The sequence below is a fragment of the Anguilla rostrata genome, chromosome 6 (assembly GCF_018555375.3).
Source record: "Anguilla rostrata isolate EN2019 chromosome 6, ASM1855537v3, whole genome shotgun sequence".
NCBI lineage: Eukaryota > Metazoa > Chordata > Actinopteri > Anguilliformes > Anguillidae > Anguilla > Anguilla rostrata.
Window position 1 is genome coordinate 50,255,689 of NC_057938.1, and position 16,884 is coordinate 50,272,572.

A 16,884-nucleotide genomic window follows, 5' to 3' on the forward strand; every position below is an offset into this window, starting at 1 on the left:
CTGTTTCTACACCTGGTGCATGGCAGTACCGGCCTTCAACTGCATAAAGCACAGAAACACTTGCTTAATACCATTTCATGTGCGTACACACAATGCAGAACTTCAGCATTATATCATGATAGAACTTGATGACGATCAGTGGTGGGTAAAATGAAGCACCTGTAGTTTTTGAAACAGGTTTTTTTTTTTAAACAGATTTGGACTGCCTTCTGGTCATCACAAGGGAGCACTGTCCAGGAAGTCTAGCCTTCACAGTCACACTCCTGAGCTCTGTGACTCACCATGGTTTTTCCACACTGGAAACTGATGCTGCTCTGCACATTATTATTACTGCCAAGACATTTCTGCGGGCCACCGAAATCCAATACACTCGGAGAAGCCTTCAGCTGGGACTGGTCACCTATGGGAACAAAGAACAAGAGTCAATCGCACACGCACACGCACGGACACGCACACACATGCATCGATATTCAGGTACACGCAAACACACGAGCACACAAATTCATAAGATCTGTGTGTCTCATGAGTCCCTTTCAACAACAAAGATTCAGCCATGAGATAGCATAAATGAACAACAGCAAGTTTGGTATTTTAGAAGAAGTGTGCAGTCCAGTCAAGTTCTTCCACACCGTTCTCGACAAAACCATTCCTATATGGACTGCGCTGAGTGCTCGGGGGTACTGTCATGCTGAAACAGGAAAGGGCCTTCCCCAAACTGTTGGAGAAGCACAGAATCATCCAGAATATGATTGTATGCAGCAGCATTAAGATTTGCCTTCACTGGAACTAAGGGGCCTAGCCTAAACCATAAAAAACAGCCTCAGAACCAAGGGTTGTTCAGATACTTTTGGTCATATAGCATATGTCAAAACAAAGTTACAATATATGATAAAAATATAAATTAATGTTCCCGCTGCAAATGGCTATATTTTAAACAGTCCTCCATCTCGCAACACGCAAAGCAGAAGTGCTCGATGTCAGTTCCCAGCCTGCATCCGGGCTCCATGTCAAAGGTTAAAGCAATATGGTACAGCGCGTGTCCTGGGAAGGTTACGGGTTCAGGACATTTTTCTGCCAAGATGTCTGGCCATGGCACAGCCGGAGGTAATGAACAGCATGAGAACCTGACCCAGTGAACGCAGCTCGGTCTGTCTCTGTCCATGCTGTTTGCGCAGTGAGTAACGGCAGCAGATACTGTAAACTTGCTAGGGAAATGGGACAATGGTGATGAAACACTACTTAGCCAACTCTGTGGTTGAGCTCGATCTCTTCCTCCTGGGCCCTGTCATCAACAGTCACAGATAAGGAATAACCACATGTCAAATAAGGCCATGGTACAGTATGCTATACTGTACAATATTCAGCCACTAATTTTGTTTTTGTTTTTTAATGTATTCAGTTGATTACGTTTATTATGTGCATTCCTATATTGGTTTTCTATAGGAGTAGTATAATGGTGAAATGACATCAGGAGAAAGACAATTTGCATGTGTAGTTTCTTCCTTAAATGAATGCTGAATAAATAGGCACGGTCCCTCATTAGGCAAAAATCTAACCCCAAAACTAACATAACAAACAGCTATTATAGCCAAAGAGACAAAAAGTTACTCATAACCTCGCAAGTACTCACAGCAGACAAACGCAACCCCTCACATAAACTAGAAGTATAGACTTCCATAAATGCAAGTTATTCAGACAGAATCATGGGACATGGTGCTGGCAAACTATTCTTTGGCTGACCCAGTAACGTAAATTGCAGAACAATAGGGACAGCCAAGGGAGATTCCCATTCAAATTATATCCAGCCTTCTGCACACGGGCAGCGTCTGCAACACATAGCCAATCCTGATTCCCAGAGATGGAAAATGTCTGGCCCCTGCAGTGCAGCTCTTTATTTCCCGATGGATTGTATTTGAAAGCAGAAAATAAATAAATGCGTGAACAAACAGCTGATCGATCCTTTTACCTTTGATTCGTTCCATAAGAACACTTCCTATCTTTATGCATGCACAAATCCCGGGCTACCGAGCTCACAGAGCGTCTTTTTTATCTCATGCAAGCAGTGATAATGTACAGAGTCCAAGACTGGAGCCACATGACACTGTGTTGGACTGAGCCAGAAGGGTGCTTTTATACGGGGGTAATCATGAGGGCCAGTGGCTTGTGATACATTCTGTGGTGAAAACGGTTCAGTTTCGCCTTAAACAAACAGCATAAAAGAAAAAGAGCAGCCCAGCCTGTTTGGATTCAGCTTTCATCTGAGTGGGAAGGGCTGTCGCTGTAGAGCACGCATCAACACTGTTACCACAGGTGGGTATAGGTTAGGACTGCTGCTTCGTGTGTGTGCATGTGTGTGTGTATGTTTTTTTGTGCTGAAGATAATAAGGCTGACGAAACGACATTAAACTTAAGATTAAACTTTGCAGCTATGGGACAAGGACTGATATAGAATGGCAGAGACGCACACTCAACCACAAGGCGGCAAATATTGAGGTTGTTTCCGTTACAATAGGCCACAGAAACACTGGTGTGTGAAACTAAAACCACAAGGGGTTAAACAGGAACTAGGCTGTTTAAAGGAGACCCACGTGCCCTATCCTCAAAAATGTGTGTATCTGGACAAATGTGAGACACTGATAAGTAACAGTTTGTGTGATTAAATTAGCTGTCAGTACTGCCAGCATTTACTCGCAGCAAATTACAGATAAGGACCCTGTGTTGACCTTTTTTTTTTGTTACAGTCCCAATGGGAAACAAAAGTGAATGCACCAAAATGTTTGCCTGTGTTTACAAAATGGCTCCTCTGTGCAACATAGCCACCCGGACCTGATAATGCTACATACGATCCTCTGCCCTTGTGACAGGTAAAGCTGAAACATTTTGCCGAGAGACAAAAAAAAAAAAACTAAAATAATGAGAAGGAATGGGGTGTGGCCTTCCTCAGAGTTATGTGGATGCTAAGCTTAAGTCAAAGACTGAAAAAACTGACACTGCAGAAAGAAAACAGCTCCGGCCAGAGACAAACTCACAAGATATTGTACCAATACAATAAAGTTTACCCTTACGGAATGAGGAGTGACCTATGTTTATGTAGTTTACGTCACTGTTTACAGGGCCACTTTCATCTTTATATACCCTGGCGGGCCTACAAGTCTGCGGCAACCTTACCATCGCTTGCGCAGTATCTGTGTAAAATAATTTTGCACAAAAGATAACTGCAAAAGTGATAAATACAAGTGATACAGTCACTGTTAGCATTAATTAATCAAGATCAGGGATTAATAATAGGCTATACCACAAAATTGCACAGTCTATTTTAGATCAACTCACATTTATTTAACCCAGTGGTTCACAACCCAGTTCCTACAGATGTACTGTCCTACAGGATTTCAATTCAACCATAACTTGGCACACCTGATTCTACCAATTTTCAGTTAAATGTGATCTCTAGCTGATGAATGAAGTGTGCTTTGATAGGGTTGCGGTGAAAACCTACAGGATGGTAGATCTCCAGAAAGAGGGTTGGGCAGCACTCTAGCCCTGACCACAGAAGACAGGGAGGGGTGCATGATCTATATATTGCGTGCTTACATGGACGCAGACAGTGTGTACAGAACTGCAATATTTATTTGCCAAAATACACAGATGACACCCTCCCTCCCTATTCTAAACAGAAATTCTGACAGCAATCCAGCCGTTCTTTCTAGCATGCTCTGTAGGACCCAGTCCCTGCCAAGTCAGCAGCCTTAGACATTGAACACACGTTCTCTTATTCAGCAGATCTTGGCTTTTTAGCTTCCAGTGGGAAAAGAGCGTAGAGCAGCATTAGACCCCGCTACTCACTCACCCACTGACTGCGACGTCTTGCTAGTGAGGTCATAGGCGCAGACAGCGCTCCCTGGCCCACAGGCTGTTTCAGGCGAGGAGTCGCAGAGCTTCAGAGAGTATCTCACTTTGTTGTCGTCATCGATGGCCTCCCATTTGTAGCTGGATGCAAAAAGAAAAAAAAAGTTAAAAGCTAGTAAACAAATCCAGCACCATAAACTGATTGTCCCCCACCCATGTTTGACTTCAGCAGCAGAGGTTAGCTAGAGGCATTAAATGTTCATTGGCTACAGACAGCTTTGACTGATTAACTGATTGATTATGACAGTCTCAATACATTGTCAATACACCATGTTATTTATTTTATTATCTGTGGTACTGGGCAGGAATAAAGACTGCTCTCATCGAAGGGAACTAAATATATATTATACTATATAATAAATAGAATAATTTATTTTACAAAAAGGCAATTCCACAAACTAAGCTGAAGTTAATTCCTTTGCCATGCCTAACCATTTAAACACTGCAGTGGACCTACAGCACTAGTCTTGAATCTAACAGTGAATGAGATAAATTATGATGCCCTGCCTTATTTTCCAATGCCATTCCGTGATAATCTAATTAGCTACAGAGGTAGCCTGCTATTGGTCTGTTTGTTTTGTCCACTGATTGAAAACGAAAGAACGTCATGTACACACAGGTACATTAACTAAACGCTTCCGAATGGGTTGTTTCGTCTTTATAAATATACAATCTTACCTGAAATCACCGAAGAAACAATGACTACTTATTATCTTAGCTCCATTATTCAAACGTAAGGTGAACATATGTTATCTATTGCTAGCTATGCCCTAGTTTACCCAATCCAGTTACCTTACATTTCGAAAGATCATTTAGAGAACCATATGTTTCTTTTGCGTCCCTTTTTATACGTTGTCGTGTTAGCATTGTAGTTATTGGTGCGTTTACTGAGACAGTTTAGCCACCGGTATATCAGCTAGCTTCTTCACTACTAACTACTCGACAATGTTGTTTTGCGATTGGGATGGTCCGAACACATGGGTAGTCAACTGTTGTTAAGTTAGCTAACGTTGGCCAATTATGTACAACTATCCTGCCGCCAATCACCCTGTCAGTTAGCTGGGCAAATAATTAGGTAAGCTAGTCTAAGCTAGCAACTGTCATTGAGGGCGCCAGCTAGGCTTGTTTGCTTGCTAGCTCACAAATATCTGCAACGTTGTCGCCAACGTAGTAAATAAGGTAATGACGACTTACCTGCACAGATCTTGGTACCAAAAACTATCAACGGCTTCGGCTGTACTGGAAATCAGTGTAAGTACAGTTATAATCCCAGTCAGCACGGCAATTTGGCAAGGTACTGGGATGCACTTGCACGGTGAACCCATATTTTTGTACCAGTGTTCAGAGCTCTGTGTCCGACATGATACAGCAAGTCCTCCGATAGCAGGAACTGGCAGAATCACATGACAAACTTGCCACATGATAGATGATCACATGGTATAACCTATATTAGCTAACTTGGCCAAATGAGTCATCATCATATGTTACACGGCAAGAGAGCAACATGGAAATAAGTTTGTTCCGAGGGTTATTAGCTAATGTTTCAGTAAATATGTCTTAGAAGAACCCTGTTTAGCTAACACGCAAAGAAACATCGACAGCATCATCAGAATATCTCGTGGAGTAAATGTTGAATCTTTATTTGGGAATCAGGAAAAATAGACACAATTTTTGAATGCTGGTGTTTTATACATTTGTCCTTGGAATGATTCAAGAGCATATATGAAAGGGGACTGAAACAGCGTAAATGTAGAATTTGACTCCCGCCTTAATTTAATAAACCCGTACATAGCTCAATAGCGCCGCCATCTGCTTGACTACTGAAGCGGTTGTAAGTAGGCTATAAACCGCGATTTATTGGGTCACCTGAACTCCTCTGGTTTAGTATGAGAATGTCCAATAAAATAGCATGCATAGTTCAGTTGATGGAGTGGACCGTGGAAGTTTGAGGTGTTGAGGCAGATTCATTGCAAGTGTGACACTCAGTAGAATGCTACAGGGAAAATATGAAACTGCAATGATTCACTCTAGTAATGCTTGCGCTGAAATTTTTAGGAAAAATCTTCAGAATCCCCAAGTCTACTGTGCGACAAGTTTAATGCTTTTATCAAAAAAGGCGTAAATTGTGTTATTGTGTTTATTTGTCTTACTGTATGAATTTTGGGCTAGTAGACTATTATAGTAAAGGTGCATAATAAGGAAATGTATTATTATTATTATTATTGACATAAAACCGGTGTTGCACGCAGCTTTATTTCGCTGACATTAGACCTACGTACTAGCTTTTAAATTTTCCTCACCAGGTGGCGTGCTTGTTACGTGGTTTATTGAGCAGATTTCACTGCTACGTCAGAAACAGACCTCTCCTTTAGGTAGCTGGTCGGACAGGCTAGCGATTAACAACAGCTGGTGGAAAAATGGCCACCGCTACCATGGCCGGGACGGGGAGTGAAGCGCACAGGATGGAGGCCAAGAAATTTGAGTATTTTTCTTCTATAAATTCCATGGCGAAGAAGATAATGTTAGAGAGGGAGAAAATTAAGGAACAGTACGGACAAGACTGGGAAAAAATGACCCCGAATGAGCAGGATTCGGCCATCGATAATGGAATGATGGATCCTCAAATCAGAGCTAGATATGCTATGCACAGGGTGGAACGGGAAGACATTGTGTGTTATCCGAAGTTGCTCATCCAAACAGGCCAGAAAATCGTACACTTTGGGGAAGAGGTGAGATGCATTTGGCGTATCTTGTTTTCCGGAATTTGACGCCTGTAATTTTATGATATCTTTGTTGTGTCAGTCAAAACGAAAAGCTAATAAAGACTACAGTATCCGGACAAACAAGCTATGCAGCTGTTGTTGTTAGCTAGCTAGCATTAGGTAGTTTAATGTGAGACAGCTGTAGTCTAATGGTCGGGAGCCATAGGGTGTTAGTTCGTCTAGCTAGTTACCAAACTGTTCATCTCGGCAGTTAGGCAACAACACAGATAAGTTAAGTTAGTTGCTCAAAATCCTCCTATGAGAACGGCCACTTGGCACAGTTAGACTAACTGCCAACTAGCAAATTAAGGTGGCTACGGTACATTTAGACAGAACTATCTGGTCATCGTAGTCAAGCAGTCATTAACGTAATCGGTTAGCAGTAGAATAGCCGACGTTTATCAACGCACTTTGTTTTGGGCTAATGTGCCAAGGCCTGTGGTGTTTGTGTGGCGTTTCAGGTCCCCTAGCGTGGTCCTCTGAAACTCCTTTTATATCCAACGGCTAAAATGTAACTAGGCCAATGTCACAGCTACCTATGTAAATTACCTAGCTAAGCTAAGTAACGTTAGCTATGTTTATTATTAGCTTCGCTAACAAGTTATGGTTTGGTTGGAATTGACATGAGTGGAAACTATCTAGCACATTCATATAACAGCTTCGATTTTGTGTGTTTTCAGGACATAACTTGGCAAGATGAACACTCGGCGCCGTTTTCTTGGGAAACTAAGGTAACAGCGTACAATAGTCTAGCGGCATTTGACTCTATTTGACGGTATTTTACCTGGCTGCTATGAAAAAATGACACTAACTGCAGAAGTATTGCGTTCCTACTAGCCTCTATCTCCTGAAGTTCTTTGTCACATGGAAAAGTGTGTTGAAAATGATAAATTGGCATCACTCTCCCTGCCTTTGCTCTGTGTCCTTTAGAGCCAGCTGGATTTCAGCCTCAGTTCAACAGCAGTTCCAGAGCAGGGGAGCACCTCCTCACAGTCAGAGTCTAATGTTAAGCCAAACAAAATCTCTCAGAGCAGCCAACTGGCCAAGGTCTCCCAAAACGTGAAGGTTTCCAATGGTGAAAGCCTGGGCAGAAAGGAGGAAGAGTCCTCGTTCTGGAAGTTCAGCGCGGAGAGGTCTCGGCTGGAGGGGGAGAAGGCTGACTTTCAGTCCCTTACTCCAAGCCAAATTAAGTCCCTGGAGAAAGGGGAGAAACCCCTCCCCTCATACCTGAGGCAGGAGTCGATCCCGAAGGAGGCCGAGGAGCAGCCGCGAGTGACCAAGCCGCGAGCCCCGAGACCACCGGCGCCACCGCCCCCGGTGCCCGTTATCGCACCCCCTGCTGCACCCCCTGCTGCAATTAGCCTGCCGCCAGCAGCGCCTGTCAGCGTGTCGTCCACCGTGGCCGGTTGGGAGCGCGCTCAGAGCACACTGCCCTCCGTCAACACTCTGGATGACGTCTTCACCCCAGGCCCGCAAACCAAGTCCCCTGCATTGCCTGGAGCTTCCCCCAAGGAGAGCAATAAGGCGGAGTCTCCCCTGGCCGACAGTCCAACATTCTCTCAGGTGGGCTCTGTGAGAATGCCATCGCCATTAAATCTTATTGGAGATAATGAGACCGTATACCACACTGCATGATTATAAGTCAGCATCCTTAACATTTTCAACTCGGGCATCAAATGTGTTTGACGTGCCACAAACTGATGGTATACCCTGCAAAATTGGGTTTTTGATTCTCAGTAGTGGTTAGTTTATAACACGGATTCACGGTTATCATTTTGCTACATTATGAACGATAGTGTACTCCGGCCCTTATAGTGCTTTTTGTAATGTTTCTTTATTTTTGTCTTTTAATTTGCAGTTCAATACGAGCAACAACATTCTGAAGACAGGCTTCGACTTCTTGGACAACTGGTAACGAACAGGGACGACAAAGACCCATCTGAATGAATTCATCAATTAATGGACTTCACAATTCCTCTACAGGCTCTGGATAGCCAATGACCGACCCAGCTTGGCTTCTTTTACCCCCGCATCTGTTAGAATATTGCTGTCCACAAATGCTTTTAGTTTTGCTTCCACTGAAAAAGTTGCCCTCCCTCTCGTTACATTCGTTTACCTACAAGCACAATTTATACAAGCACTAAAAGTGAGATGTTTAGATAAAACGGCATGTTTTTAAAAATCGATTCATATTCTTTGAAATGTAGCTCTGCATCCATTTTACACTACCAAAGTACAAAAAAATAAAAATTTTACAGCTGTATATTCAAGTGTCTTCTTGACTGCCATTTTTTAAAAGAAAAATGTGAAAACTCAGAGAAACTTCTGCAGAGAAGCTTATTTTCCTTTTCCTCAACGTGACAACAGATGGTAAGGTAAGGAATCCACTAAACAAATGAACCCAAAAAGGCAAGTTGATTGCGCAATGCTGGGTCAATCTGTTTATCTTTTAAATTACTTTGGACAACAAATGGGAAATATGGTCTTTGTGCCTTATGACATCATCCCTCCAACCAGACTGTATGCCAGGACTTGCTTCAGTGAGTGGAATGCATTACATTTTTCCAGCCTAAACAATCATCTCTTTTTAGGTATTGGGAACTGAAATTTAGTGGAAAAAATTCACATTATATCCTGTGTTTATTGGTGCAGGAAATTTTAAAGAGTATAAAGTCAGTGTTTGGGCCCGAATCTACCTTCTGGTATGGTAATTTATCAGAACTCTGGGAAGCCAGAGAAAACTCCAGCATGGTGTGGCAGGAAATTCCAATCCTAGAAATAAAAAAATAACTATGCAGACTTGTACTTGGAATTCAACTGTACACATTTAAGCATGATTAATTTCGAGACCAGAACACAGAACATGACTGTACTATGCAGTTAACTTGAAACTCTGCTGACTTGTCAATCTGCCCAGAATGGTACACTGCTGTTAGTTAACATTGGGCTCATTGAGTTTCTGAAACCCCACCCACAAGTCTAAATTCAAACCCAAACACTTGGGCAGACGGAAAGTCTGATTCTTGTAACGTTTTAACTGGAATTCCTCCCGGCTGCCATGACTTCAGCGCGTTAGGATCTGCGCTTTTGTTTTTAAGTTTTCTTCCATAGCTCCGGTTGCCATAAGAATGATTCACTGCCACAAAGATAAACCTCACATGTGACTAATAAGACTGCTAAAAACCGACGGAAACGAACGCAAACACATGACAGAAGGACCGCCTCACTTAAAAAGTGCACTGTCAACACAAAGCGTGGAAATGGGAAAGTCGGTGGAAAAACAATGAAGCTTCCTGTTGTTGGTCAGACCAGTCAGGAGCAGAGAGGGTGAGAAGACAGTGAGAGAGAGAGAGAGAGAGAGAGAGAGAGGGCAGGACAAAAGAAGGAGACTGAGGAGAACCTGAGCCACCGAAGGGCAAAATGGCAAAAGCAGCCGTCCTTGCTACCGTGCTGTGCCTGTCAACTCTTTCCCTGGGTCACCCTGGGAATGGAAGCCTGGAAAATGACGTGGGAATCGGGAGTCCAGACAGCGGAATGCCAGCGCAGGTGGGAACTCTGGGAATAAGGCTCTAGGAGTAAGACACATTTAGTATGATGAAGATGAATAGTCACGGTGTTCAGAACAGACGCGCTTATCCGTTATTATTTGGCACATGACAGGTGTGAAACGTGCTGTGTGTGTGTGTGTATAAATGATAAAATAAATTATGTAATTAAGTATAAACTTTAGTAATATATATGTACTTAAGCATAAATGTGAGAAGTATTTCAGTTCACATGGAATTACTGCACTTCAGTAATGAGAAAAGAAGTACTGAATGATGATACTGATTTTGATGAGTTAGTGCTGTATGTTTGTTGTTTGGTGTAATAATATTGACCAGCCAGTATTGTATGATGGTAAATGGCTGATACGTAATGTGATGGTACTCCAGTGCGTTAGGGATAGTGCAGTTGTGTCTGCTCTGTTGCTCTGTAGCATGATGGGCCAAAGCCGCTTCCCAGTCCCGAGGGAGAAGCAACTCAGGAGACTGTGAAGGGTGATGGTGACAGTGAGGAACCAGACCCAAGTCCGGCCTCAGACTTTGAGAACAGCTACAATTATCTCTGTATGTCTCTCTTATAATATTTCCCGCCATTACAAACTGTGGAATATCCTGACAGCAGCATGCAAGCCACTAGGCCTTCCACGTTAAAGGATATTTGTCTGTGCTCTTCCTCCGACTCCTCTGCCAGTATCCAGACTGGCGGCCATGGACCAGGCCATTCACAGGTTGAACGTGGGACACTACACCCTGGACGTGAAGATGTCGCAGCTGCTGGACAGGGTTTCCCGGCTGGATGGCAGAATCGGAGAGGTCGAGGAGAGCGTGCAGCAGGTGTTACTCCTCAGCAAGGAGAATCGCAAGGAGGTTGGGCGTCTGGAAGGTAAGGAACGCTGATTTCCCTCTCTGTCCTATTCTGGGTCTACCTTTTGGCTTGTGTGGGTGAAGCACCATTGTATAATCCCATTCCATTTCCTGATAACTGAGTAGTACAAATGGGTTTTTATTTGATTTTGAGTGAGTACATGTAAAGGAGGAAAGATTCCGCGTGTTTATTGACTGTGTATTGTGTATGCTGCCATGGTAACTCCCTATCTTTCCACAGGTTGTCAGAAGGGCCGAAGGATAGGGTATAAGTGCTTCCTGGTGTATCGCACGTATGAGTCATATGCCGGGGCATCGAAGCTGTGCCAGGAGCGGGGCGGCAGGATGGCCATGCCGCGGGACAGGAAGGAGCAGGAGGCCCTGGCCGACTACGCCAAAACCTTCTTCCACCCGGGGAACTGGCCGGTGTGGCTGGGGATCAACGACCAGCGCTCGGAAGGGCTCTACCTGTTCGAGGACGGCACGCGCGTCACCTACTTCCAGTGGCGCAAGCACTACCTGTCCAGCCAGCCAGACGGAGGCAAGCGGGAGAACTGTGTGGCCATGTCCTCGGATGACGGAGACTGGTGGGACAACTACTGTGACCGGCGCATGCACTACCTCTGTGAGTTTGACGCTTGACCCTACCCCCCCCTGAAAATCCCACTCAATTAGTTTCTGCATTGAAATAATTCATTAAGTCTACTTAAGAAAACACCATCGATCAGCCAAGCTTGATGTCAGTTATTCCAATAACTGATTTTTTTTTTTGGCTGGACCGCAACGGCGGGGCCAGCCCTACAAACGCGAATGTCTGTGGGTGACTGACTGACTGACTAAGTGATGAAGTGACCATTGGTCGGACGGATCACGTGTGTTAGTTTCAGCCATATACTTGGTTTTAACCTGGTCTTGTTTGCAAAAAGCAGGATTACCACAACTTGTATTGTATACAAACACATTCATGAAATGAAATCTGCCGTGTGCTTATTAAAAAAAAACAAAAAAAAACATTAAATCATTAGAGAATGTTAGCTGCAGTGGTGTTGACTATTTCATGGAGCATAGTTAAATGATAAATTATAACAGGATACTTGTGGTGAAAAGTGTCGACAAAGTTCATTCAGTTAATATTTATGAACTAAATGAATTGCAGTCTATGTATAAAATTAGCATTCATAAATACATACTGAAAGTCCCTGTCTTGGGCATGAGGTTTTATAAAATATTGTTGTGATGAACATAATAATTTAGTCAATCTTTAATAATAGAGCAAAAGGAGAATTTTATTCATGAATATCCATTCTTAACAAAAATTCAATCACTTTTGTTTTTAAAAAAAAGTACTTTTCCAAATGTGCAGTATGTGTACTAGATAGTGTAATATGATCAAAGTATAAATGTGCAAAATCTTTCAAGCCAAACTTAAAATTCTAGGAATTTAAAAAGACTGTTATTATGGGTTAAACATTACGCGCATTTGATAATCACACAATGGTTAGCTATACAATTCCATATATCAATGCAACAGCAATTCACAGTAAAGTGTGCTGCAAAATGTCTGATGAGAGAAGCCTTCTACTGATTGAATAAATACACAAATAAACACTGCACTTCAAGGCCTCTGAGTGGACTCTGATTCATTGTGAAATCCAATCGCGGAAGATATGAAGGCAAAGGTTCATATTTGGATTTGGATAAAGCTTTGATCAAAAGTGCAAAAGCAAAGGGCACTCGCTGATCACAGGACAGGAAGAGCCAGAGGCCTCGGTTTGCGGGTTGCGTTTCGGACAAGGCACTTCACAAGGACGTGAGTTCGAGCCCCGTCTTCATAGTCGCAAGCCGAGGGAAGGCTCTTCCAGCGAGGGATCAGTGACACACGGTAGAAAGTAGGAGTTACTCAAGCTGCGAGCCTGAGTGGCGGGGTCCTTCTGCAATGCTTGCCAGTATCTCCGCTACCGCAGGCCTCTCCAATGGACCCCGGCTAGGGTGGGAATAGATAACTCTCCCACCCTCATCCAGGACGAAGTCACCACCCAACTGAAATTAATTACAAAACTGTCTTAGCATTTGTGAGATAACGGTCAGCATATTTTTTCGTAACGCAAAATAAGCTGTCTAAAATGGTTGAAAACTCTGTTGTTCACCTGATAGATGTCGCTGCTGCAAACGCTTGGTCTTTCAGGAAACTGTCGGCTCAACACAATGAACTCTGCATACTTCAGCAAGTTGTTGAAGTTGTAAACTTTGATGTAAGACGTGCCAAGGCCAAATGCAGTGTACACCTGCCAAAAAATAAAATAAAACTAAAATAAACACATGCAATCTATGACATGCCACTAAAAACAGAACATTGAACTTCCACAGGCAATAGACACTCCAGCTAGGCACATGTGGACATCCAGAAGCTGCTTAACTCATTCCTACCTTCCTCTCTGGGTCCAGCAGCATGTCATATTTGCAGCCTGTGTCCTGCAGCCAAAACTGACCCGCCTCTAGACAATCAAACGAGACCACCAGCACCCGCACTGACTGAGCATCTAGGAGACCCTGCAAGGCAATTGGCTTGTAAAACAATGCTGCCTTAAAGGAATCGTACAATGCAAGGACTCTTTATTATATTACATTGCATTCATTCAGCAGGTGCTCTTATCCAGATTGACTTACAATGACAGTTTTCTCACTGATATATAAAAAATTCAGGTCTGCGATAACAATAAGAAACTTGATTAATAGGAGAACACTTAAAAAAATAAAAACAAGTGACTATGTATATTTACTGACAGTGGCAATGTCATTAAAAAAGAAAATTTTCAGCTCTTCCTAAGAGTTATATTCAGCCCAGTTTTGCCTAGTTAGTTTTGTAAGTGCACTTGTAATACAGCAGATTTATATTCTATAAAATTTTCAACTGATTTTTTACTTGTGACTGATAATAGGTGACTGATGGTACATGAGCAGGTGCCGCTAGCTAAGATGCAAAAATCCAGAGCTCAACCTAATGGTATGTAAAAATACCAGTATGTGACTGATGACAAGGAAGAGATACAGGTGCTAATGTCAGGCTTTAAAAAGGCAAGTATTATTCATTGGCAGACATTATATCCTTTATTTCTCAATTTCATTTTTTTCACGAATTAACTATTTTCATGTGACAATTTTGGCCACTGTGGACCTGGAACTTCACCAATTTTGCATCATGATAATTCAGGGAGACACCGTCTTGCTGGAAATGAACCTACCTGATTGGTTTCCAGCTCAGTCAGGTGGTCTCGTCATGGTAGTCAGGCCAAGTGTCTGAGCAGAAATAGGAGCAGGTTCTCGCCCTTCCCCAAGTACTGGGCTAGATTCACGGTCCTGCACAAGACAAAACAAACAGTCAGCAAGCCTATCAGAGAGCGGTTTTCCACGTGGAAACAAGCAATCTTGAACATTACTATTCATTACCATCTAAAGGGAATCTGAGACACTTCTCTTATTTTACTTATTACAAACAAAGTGTATTGAGTCTATTAAAGTGTACTTAACCATAACTGGCACAAGAAATGAGTGTCCATTTCTTGAAAAAGTATATCTCTATGAGCAAAAAGTAGTTTTCATTGATAACAAAAACGTCACTAACAACACATTATTAATGATAGAAAATACAAACTTATTGCGGACAGGGTTCCCACGCTTATTATTCCACCAATTCAAGGACTTCTCCCAATACTGAAACATCCCGTACTTCTGAATTCTTTTTTTATAAATTGTACGCAGGACAAGTGTGGGAACACTTTGCCGACTGGTTGTAGAGAACATGAACAACACTCTGTACGCAGTGTGGCTGGCATTTCCACCACTCACCCCCCTGTCCTGGCATTAATGAAGACCATGTCCTCCGGCAAATTTCCGGCCCTTGGGCCCTGCCCCAGCAGCATGTCAGTCGTCTGCTGCTTTGTGTCCTGGCGCTGAATGAAGGTGTCCCATTCTACCTGCTCAAGCAGAGAACTGATCTAGAATATCTGCTGTAGCCATACTGTTGTGTAGCATGTGACTGACATTGTCTGTTCCACTACAGTCTTCATAGACTGTGTGTGGTGGTGGTAGTGGTGGTGATAGTGAAGGCAGTGTGTGTGTGTGTGTGTGTGTGTGAGGGGGGTCAGACAAGCCCTGCTACCTCAAGCTGCAACAAGTCTTCAACCATGTCCCGTACTTCAGCTTGGCTGGCAATGGACAAGGAAAGAATTACACACCGTTGTATTTTACAATAGTTCTAATGCAACTGCCGTATTGTACTGTAATTATATTTTTACAATAGTTCTATTGCAAAAACAACAAAAAACGACACTGCAGTATACAATTCCACCCTTACTGGTAAGCAGTCTTCCACAGCTCCTCAGCTTCAGTCCTATTCTTCACCGACAAGCTGGATACACAACACAGGAACATAAATCTGTGACTGCATTCATGCATTTTACATTGTGCATTAGATAAACCATACATAAGTGTTACTAGATTTGAAGTCATGTAGTGATGAGAAGAGTGAGTCTAGATTTTGGTTAATAAAGGAGCAGTCATTTTTCACCTGTTAAAAAAGCCAGCAGCTGCTACGCTTAAACCAAACATGGAGGTAATTGTCTGTGAGACCTTTTCTTGTGGAAGTCCTATAGAAATAAATGATTAAGTAGCAGTTGAGGCAGCTGGTTATAAAAATGTTCCCCCAAAAAACTTTACTTCATAGAGCATATCATATGCAGAACAAACAATGACAATACAAATAATATGTAGCAACAGTGTTAACAGTGTTAATGTAGGCTATATACAGCCATAATCTTTGCAATTAAGTCATGGATATGGTGTTAAAACTAATGCAATCAGAAGCAACAATGTACTCCTGCATCAGATGGAATATATTTCCTTTTCCCCTTTCAATCTAGTGTCTCATACGACAATGCAGGTTATCTGGGGATACAGGTTTGTTGTCAGTTAGCCAACTTACTGTGGTGTATGTGATAAGGTAACTTTTATCTGGTTAAATCACGTTAGGTCTGTTGAAAGCTACGTATCTTAACAGGTTGTTGTGATAGCACTCCAGGCTTCATTTATTAAATATTCTTTCCCACAATTATCTTAAATAGTGGCTTAAAACCACAATTGAGCTTAAGAATAACATTTAACTGATAATAAACGTTTAGGAATGATGAAAATGGCAAGAAATGTTTAAATGCAACCTTATTCAGGGTAAAATGGCTGTTATTGGTTAAAGGTTAAAGCAGTTCACGTGCAATCACGTACATTTCACCTGTGCAAAGACGCATACGCCACATTAATCGGAAACAATATTTTTCGGTCGCACTTACTTTTTATAAATCAAGCGTAAACATAACTTCGGAAATTATCTTAAGATCATCCAAAATCAGTAAGTGACACAAAAGGAGGCGGTTTGCGCTGTAGATTCTACCTTTGCTGCATTCATCCTCGGCCTCTTTTAATATGCTTCTTCCAATATTGACAAATTCCGACAGAGCATTTATGAGAACGTCATCCTTTAGTTTAACTTCACTGGCCATCTCGAGTCTTCACTGACAGGGGAACGAATCTACACAACTGTATGAGAACTGTGATCGAACCAGTTGTGTCACTCCTGTGAGCGGAACAAGCAAACGTCATGACGCAAACTACGATCCGAACAGAACGGTCTTATTGGATGAACCAGCTCGAAGGAACGTGCTTCCACCTACTGCTCAAATTAAGGCCATCCCCGTTTACCGCGTCCTCAAATTTGATTCCCTTAGTTTCAGACGTTGCTGGACTTTGACCGGGAT

The 16,884-nt window shown here is 42.5% G+C and overlaps 4 protein-coding genes across 5 annotated transcripts in view; 2 read left to right on the forward strand and 2 right to left on the reverse strand.

The window, feature by feature from the left end:
• The window catches only part of igf2r (insulin-like growth factor 2 receptor), a 34,611-nt gene extending 29,306 nt beyond the window's left edge, over positions 1-5,305 (reverse strand). Inside the window, exons 1-3 of the mRNA XM_064340359.1 lie at positions 5,101-5,305; positions 3,848-3,987; positions 282-400 (exon numbers count right to left, since the gene is read on the reverse strand). Coding sequence (XP_064196429.1) covers positions 282-400; positions 3,848-3,987; positions 5,101-5,231 — 390 coding nt within the window. The 5' untranslated portion in view covers positions 5,232-5,305. The remainder of the gene's footprint in view (positions 1-281; positions 401-3,847; positions 3,988-5,100) is intronic.
• A 914-nt stretch (positions 5,306-6,219) lies between these two features.
• On the forward strand, positions 6,220-8,928 carry c6h1orf198 (chromosome 6 C1orf198 homolog). The gene is made up of 4 exons (XM_064340371.1): positions 6,220-6,635; positions 7,349-7,399; positions 7,599-8,231; positions 8,527-8,928. Exons 1-4 carry the CDS (start codon positions 6,324-6,326, stop codon positions 8,581-8,583), a joined length of 1,053 nt encoding a protein of 350 aa, XP_064196441.1. The 5' UTR covers positions 6,220-6,323; the 3' UTR covers positions 8,584-8,928.
• Positions 8,929-9,663: 735 nt separating this feature from the next.
• clec11a (C-type lectin domain containing 11A) lies at positions 9,664-12,699 on the forward strand. Its single transcript, XM_064340374.1, has 4 exons — positions 9,664-10,214; positions 10,648-10,777; positions 10,905-11,096; positions 11,319-12,699. Exons 1-4 carry the CDS (start codon positions 10,089-10,091, stop codon positions 11,717-11,719), a joined length of 849 nt encoding a protein of 282 aa, XP_064196444.1. The 5' UTR covers positions 9,664-10,088; the 3' UTR covers positions 11,720-12,699.
• selenol (selenoprotein L) lies at positions 12,338-16,731 on the reverse strand. 2 transcript variants are annotated; one of them, XM_064340372.1, is made up of 9 exons: positions 16,521-16,731; positions 15,645-15,723; positions 15,432-15,485; positions 15,237-15,282; positions 14,924-15,051; positions 14,320-14,434; positions 13,505-13,627; positions 13,225-13,362; positions 12,338-13,117 (listed from the first exon to the last, which is right to left on the reverse strand). In XM_064340372.1, the coding sequence occupies exons 1-9, from the start codon at positions 16,627-16,629 to the stop codon at positions 12,974-12,976; spliced, it is 936 nt and encodes a 311-aa protein (XP_064196442.1). In that variant the 5' UTR covers positions 16,630-16,731; the 3' UTR covers positions 12,338-12,973. The 2 variants fall into 2 exon arrangements, with proteins under 2 accessions (XP_064196442.1, XP_064196443.1); XM_064340373.1 differs by lacking the exon at positions 15,645-15,723 and having other exon boundaries at positions 16,521-16,683.
• Positions 16,732-16,884: the final 153 nt, after the last annotated feature.

Coding starts and splice junctions, on each gene's coding strand:
- c6h1orf198 (XM_064340371.1), top strand. CDS start 6,324: ATGGCCACCGCTACCATGGCCGGGACGGGGAGTGAAGCGCACAGGATG. Junction 6,636..7,348: donor TCGTACACTTTGGGGAAGAG/GTGAGATGCATT, acceptor GTGTGTTTTCAG/GACATAACTTGGCAAGATGA. Junction 8,232..8,526: donor ACAGTCCAACATTCTCTCAG/GTGGGCTCTGTG, acceptor TTTAATTTGCAG/TTCAATACGAGCAACAACAT.
- clec11a (XM_064340374.1), top strand. CDS start 10,089: ATGGCAAAAGCAGCCGTCCTTGCTACCGTGCTGTGCCTGTCAACTCTT. Junction 10,215..10,647: donor ACAGCGGAATGCCAGCGCAG/GTGGGAACTCTG, acceptor GTTGCTCTGTAG/CATGATGGGCCAAAGCCGCT. Junction 11,097..11,318: donor GGAGGTTGGGCGTCTGGAAG/GTAAGGAACGCT, acceptor ATCTTTCCACAG/GTTGTCAGAAGGGCCGAAGG.